Below are 6,519 nucleotides of genomic sequence, written 5' to 3'. Positions count from 1 at the left end.
TCTCAGCCTACTTTAATCGAGTAGCGACATCACCAGCATAAAAATATATGTACATATAGCTAAAGATAATAACACTATGCCAGGCTAGCTAGCTTGAAAGGTAGCGCGTCAGCCTTGTAAACGCTAGGTCACGGGTTCGATTCCCGCCCAGGGTGGATTTTTTCTTGGAAGGATATGGTTCGTTCTCGCGGCTGGCTTTTTCCTGTCCTGTCTTTCTTCTCTTTTCACTTTCGGGACGATAAGACCCTGGCAGTTACAGTTCCCTCTATCAAACCTAGAAAAAAAAAAAACCTACCTACCTAGCTACTCTTCCTCGGTGGTGTAGTGGTCAAGGCGCTCGCCTGGTAAACAGGAGGGCGTGGGTTCAATTCCAGCCGAGGTATGGAATTTTATCCTCAATATAATTTGAGAATTTGACCACAGTAATAATAGTAGCCTACTGCTGGAGTAAAGGGACTTTTCAGTCCTATGCGAGCAGTATAAATAAGCACTATTATTATTACTCTCTGTATATAGGGTTGAAGAGGTAGGTATAGAATAGGTAGATCCTAAAATATTATTTAGGTTTTTAAGTACCTACCTACCTACCTACCGAAAACTTTATAGGTTTAAGTACCTACCTACAAAGTTTTTGTCTAGTGATTTAGGTGAGTGGGACGACGAGACAAGCAAATATCTTGTCTCGTCTACCTAGAAACTTTGGCGTTTCAAAGTTTACGAAACGAGAAATGGATTTATTTTTGTCTCGCCTTGTGGAAAAACTGCCGATTCACAGATCGTGTAAACCCGACCTTGTGCATAACTTTTCTTCTCTGTGCAGAGTTCGTGTGCATAATTTTTCTTCTCTGTGCACAAGTCATGTGCATAATTTTTTCTCTGTGTAAGGTGAATCCCGCGAAATATTCAAAAAAGTAAACACATGGGGAAAATTAAGAAAATTTGCAAAAAGACCAAAAAGTGCTTTTTTTGAGTTCCGATTTTTAAAAGCTAGCTCCAAGAAAAAGAAAAAATAGCATTATGCTTTGTACCTGAAATACCTGTTCCTTGAAAAATCAACACCTGAGACAGTGAGGTAAGAATTGTGTTCTTAACGAATCCGTAACTGACTTGGGGGATACTGAGACATACTTCATCAATGAAGTAGAACTACAGGTGTAGCCTTCACCTTTTTAGCAGGAATGGATGTAGAATGGTGTATTCTCTTTTGTTGTGTAAATATTCTACTTGAAAATTATCTCCTATGGCACCCTCACTCTTGAGAGAGAAACACAATACACAAATGAGCATTGACCATATAGGGTTAGGTTAAAGCAAAAAGGAGCTTTATTACTTTCTTTTCAATTTTGTGGCTTCTGAATAATGACCCACTTATGTTCGTAAAATACTACTGGCATAGTTTTCCTGTATACTTATTCACTGTCTTCATATTTACAGATGGCCCGCTTCCAGCCCAAAAATAAATCTAAACCAAGTAAACCATCTGTTGAACCCACCATACCAAATAAAAGAAGAGATAAACAACAGCTGAAGAAGTTTGAAGCCCAGAAAAAACATGTTGAAGAATTAGCCAGCATTGTAAAGACTGAAGCCAAAGTTATTAGATTTCCCGATAAATTTGAAAGGAAAAAGAGAACTGAAACATTTGCTGATGGACCGGAACAGATCGACATTCGTGCTCCGAAGAGAGGCAAATCTGATGCTGATGCAGTTGACGAGGAAAAGTTTCTCAAGCACGCAAGTGCGTTGTTATAGGCTGTATAGCTCGTGCCTACCTGTAAGTAGGTAGGTATTAATGGGTGCGTTACTGTAGGTATTATCAAACAACCTAGGTCTACTACCTACATAGATCCCTACCCTATTGAGGTTATCACACGAAACAGATAAACCTACCTATCAAAGTAGGAGTAGGTATTAGGTAGGGGGCTTCAAATACATATAGGCTAGTATCAAAGTAGGGGTAATGGAGCTTCGTGCTGGTTTTACCACCCTCCTGAAATTGCTTCCTCTCAAAGAAAAATAGAGAGGACCTTGTGAAATGCGAACCATAATATGACTGTACCTTATGTTATGAGGTAAGATTGATATCGCTAGCTCCCAGACCCATAGGCTAGTATCAAAGTAGGGGTAATGGAGCTTCGTGCTGGTTTTACCACCCTCCTGAAATTGCTTCCTCTCAAAGAAAAATAGAGAGAACCTTGTGAAATGCGAACCATATGACTGTACCTTAGATATGAGGTAAGATTGATATCGCTAGCTCCCGGACTATAGGTATCTACCTATCTTCAAAGGTACCCACGTGCTGTTTGTTCCGCTGCGCTGCTATAAATGAAATTGAAAAATTCAATTTACTTTATTTTCCATATGACCCAAATTTTTATATTGAACTTGAAATTGAATGGGTATCATAAGAAATTGAAGAAAAAGAAAATGCAAGAAATACATTTCAATAAATATATGTTTCTGACACGTACCTACTCTAGAGGTAATCCTTTTTTCCCTTGTGAAACACAATCGTCTGAAGCTCGTTTCCCCTCTTTTGACGTGTTAACGCCTGTACAAAATCACAGGAACTCCAGTACCTACCTATATGGCGCGAAATCAGAATCAGTTCCGTTTCCGAAGTAAAATATGTGCACCTAGGTATACCCTATAGCCTATACCTACCTACCTACTCATGAAATCACCCAATTTGACAGGAAGGTATTGTTATGAGGACAGATAGGTAGGTAATAGGTAGATAGGTACCTACATAACTATAATCTACATAGATAGAATAACGTTTCGTGCGTGATTGTTGACTATTGGCTCACGCAACTTTTGGAACCTTTTAGTCTCACATCTCGTGCCCTCGGAGTGTTACCCTCCATTCGGTGACTGCCTACCTCCTTACATTAACCTCTCACCCAGCCTGAGTGAGGCCGGGAAAAGCCAGCAGCTCGCGATTGCCCGGATGGTGTACCTATCCGGACATCATTAGGCACCAACGTTGCTTAACTTCAGCGGTTCATGGGGAACAGGGAGCATAAAGTGCTATCGCCATTGAGGCAAATCAGGGTTAGGTACCTATTTCATATGATAAATCCTTCCTAGATAAATCTTCTTTTCGATGGCGGAACCAGCTCCATTTAGGCTGATGATAATGAGCGGACTTGTCAATACTCACAGCATGACATTGCTAAGAATGTAGATATTACTGCTATGACCAAACAGTTTGACCTGGATCTTCAGTTTGGGATTTACAGGTAGGTTTTAGGTTACAGGTAATTTCGTAGGTACTATACATAGGGTACCTATAATGTTTGCCCATAGGCCCACAGCTAGAAATGATCTAAACTTATCTGTAAACTTTACCTATGAAATATATAAGAACTTGTTTAGACTGCGGGAGTAAAGGGACTTTTCAGTCTCATTCTGGCAGTATATACAAGGTATTCTATTCTATTCTAAAACGTATCCCAGACGGTCGCACATCCAAAATACCAAAACGCATCGTTGCTCAACATCAATGATCCATAAAGATCCAGTGCATTCAACATGCTAAAGCCGCTAGCTGGCAGACAGCAAGTTTCTATTTCCCTATATTAGCGTTCTAGCAAGGCAATGTGTGATAGTGCTAGGTACCCCAAGTAATGATATTCGTAAAGCTAGCATGCGTGCTCTTGTGGAATGCAAAAGATTTATGTTATGGGGTTAGGAATGGATAATAAACGAAGAAACCCCTAACCATTACCCCTATAGGGAAGTTAGGGGGGTATTTGTAATTTTTTTTTTTTTTTTTTTAATGTCACTGCTGAGATTCAAATCAGTCTCCTTGGTTTCAAAATCAATACCTTAGCAATACTGGGACTTGAATTTTCCTTTTATTAATTTTTCTAGGATGAACTACACAAAGAACGGGCGACATCTTCTCCTAGGAGGAAAGAGAGGACATGTGGCTGCGTTTGATTGGGTACGGAAGACTCTGGCATGTGAAATGAATGTCATGGAGGAGGTGTATGATATCAAGTAAGTGTCCTGTTCAATAAATAGTCAGTTCTCTTTTAGTTGGGTATTAGTTATTTGTAAAGTAATCAAATCTTTTTTTTTTTTCTTCTTCTTCTTCTTTTTTTTTTCTTTTCTTTTCACAACTTTTGAATATAGATATTACTGTGTTACAATGTGCCTCCTTTACAATGAATTCCAATGTTTCATCAAACCTTTTAGACTGGTAATTCTCCCACTGGTTGCTACTCGGTAAAAATAACTTCATAGTTTTCCCCCAAATTATTCTAGAAGATGCTTTTTTTATTTATTTTAAACCCATCTCTCTCTCTCTCGCTCAACAGGTGGCTTCACTTGGAGACCATGTTCGCCGTTGCTCAGAAGGACTGGGTCTACATCTACGACAACCAGGGCATTGAGCTTCACTGTCTCAAAGTCCTGAACAAGGTGACTCGGATGGAGTTTCTGCCATATCATTTCCTACTGGCCACGGCGTCAGAAGAAGGATATCTGAGCTGGCTTGACACCTCCATCGGAAAGATTGTGAGCGACTTCTCGGCCAAGAAGGGAAAACTGAGCGTGATGACGCAAAATCCGTACAATGCGTGTATCTGTCTGGGCCATCGGAATGGTGAGAACTACCAAGCGTTTTTTTTTCTTCTTCTTCTTCTTCTTCTTCTTCTTCTTCTTCTTCTTCTTCTTCTTCTTCTTCTTCCTTTCTTTTTCTCTCGAAATGGAACGTAGGTACATTTCAAATGATAAACAAAAGGGTCTAGAACTCTAGATATTTTTCAAAATAATCCTAAAGAAATGCAATATCTAGGGGTCCAGAATGTTAATTCATACACCTTCAAACACATGCTTTCTCCTAGGTTTAGAAACAGTCCCAATTCAACAAGTTCCAGCCATTGAAAAGTTACTAATGTTACAAGGGATTTTGATGAACTTGGAACATAATTTATTATTGAACCCAACTATCTATTTCCCCTCCTTACAGGCACAGTAACCATGTGGTCCCCCACTGTACAGAAGCCTCTAGCCTCACTCCTATGTCACAAGGCGGGTATCCAATCAGTGGCGGTTAATCATACCGGTACCTACATGGCGACCAGTGCAGGAGATTCACAGCTGAGGATATGGGATGTTAGGAATCTAGAGGGGCCACTCAACACGTTTCGTACTAGAACCCCTATCAATAATCTGGCGTTCAGTCAGCGGGGACTGCTGGCAACGTCACGAGGCAACATTGTAGAGGTAAGAACTTTGATTGACAAAAAACTCAGAACATACATTTTTCTTATAAATGGTATACCCACCCGTATAAGCAGAGCTTGTGCCACAGATGGGGATATTTTAGTGAGCAGTACCTATTAAAAAATGTTTGTGAAGAAAATTGAACTGTTTAGAACACAGTTAAAATGTCACTTAATCCAGCCTGGTTACCTTGGAGGGTAGCACGTCTGCCTTGTAAGCGCTAGGTCACGGGTTTGGTTCCCGCCCGAGGCGGATTTTATCCGAAACAGATAAACTTCGTTTTTAGAACGGCTGGCTTTCTCCTATCCTGTTTTCCTTCTCTCTTCGTTTTCCTTAGCAGTTGCAGTTCCCTCTATCAAACCTCTTTGAAAAATTCCGTCTTATTTCAAGGATTCTATTGTCATATCGTTTTTGTTTCAGTTCCTAAAGCCACCTGAGATTAATTTCGAGCCCAGAAGGAAGGCCAACAAAGCAGGAGGATCAGTACAGAGAGCTAAAGTCAAGAAGATTGTCAGAGAGACAGCTAAGAAAGTAAGTAATATATCTCATTTTATGAGGAACATACTACGGGAACAGCATGCTACGACACAGACCACAGAGTCTTAATCTTAAGAAAGTAAGTAATATATCTCATTTTATGAGGAACATACTACGGGAACAGCATGCTACGACACAGACCACAGAGTCTTAATCTAGCTAACTAATAAATATGTATACTTACATAATTCATAATCTCCTTTTCTTTTCCAGGATTTCATCCAGTCTACCAAAGCTCTCGGTGTAAAAGAGATAGTGAAGAGTTTGACAGGAGCTCCAGACAAGAATCCAGATGTTGAGAAGCCGAAGAGTGTCCTGGATAGATTCCGAAGTAAAACCAAACGATAAATGAGGTGAGACATAATGATCTTGAAAATCGAGCTGAGATTTTTCCAAAGGGTTCAGTCTGGTTTGATAGAAAAACCACAAGTCTTCACGATGCGATGGTTGACCGCGGTTCAATCTGTTTCGATAGAAAAACTACAAGTCCTCATGATGTGATGGTGCACTGTGGCTCAGGACGAGCCAACTAAAATGGCTACAGAAGCCGTATTTTCTTTTTCACATGTCCCTTCTTCTGAAGAAGGAAGGCCAACAAAGCAGGAGGATCAGTACAGAGAGCTAAAGTCAAGAAGATTGTCAGAGAGACAGCTAAGAAAGTAAGTAATTTTATATATCTCATTTTATGAGGAACATACTACGGGAACAGCATGCTACGACACAGACCACAGAGTCTTAATCTAGCCA

General features: G+C 40.1%; 1 protein-coding gene and 1 long non-coding RNA gene across 2 annotated transcripts; both read left to right on the top strand.

The window, feature by feature from the left end:
- Nucleotides 1-933: 933 nt before the first annotated feature.
- Nucleotides 934-5,244, top strand: LOC103521100 (WD repeat-containing protein 46; the record flags this gene model as incomplete). Its single annotated transcript, XM_026831928.1, has 6 exons — nt 934-1,072; nt 1,435-1,734; nt 3,130-3,242; nt 3,877-4,005; nt 4,326-4,612; nt 4,979-5,244. Coding segments are annotated over exons 2-6 (1,095 nt in total), but the record flags the coding sequence as incomplete, so codon positions are not given.
- Nucleotides 5,245-5,568: 324 nt separating this feature from the next.
- Nucleotides 5,569-6,280, top strand: LOC113472258. Its single transcript, XR_003394654.1, has 2 exons — nt 5,569-5,766; nt 5,986-6,280. It is a non-coding gene; the product is annotated as an uncharacterized LOC113472258 (long non-coding RNA).
- The last annotated feature ends 239 nt before the right edge of the window (nt 6,281-6,519 follow it).

This window comes from Diaphorina citri, unplaced genomic scaffold (assembly GCF_000475195.1).
Source record: "Diaphorina citri unplaced genomic scaffold, Diaci psyllid genome assembly version 1.1 scaffold4517, whole genome shotgun sequence".
NCBI classification, from domain to species: Eukaryota; Metazoa; Arthropoda; class Insecta; order Hemiptera; family Psyllidae; genus Diaphorina; species Diaphorina citri.
The sequence above is the reverse complement of the archived record's forward strand: the minus strand, read 5'-3'. Positions and strand labels throughout refer to the sequence as shown.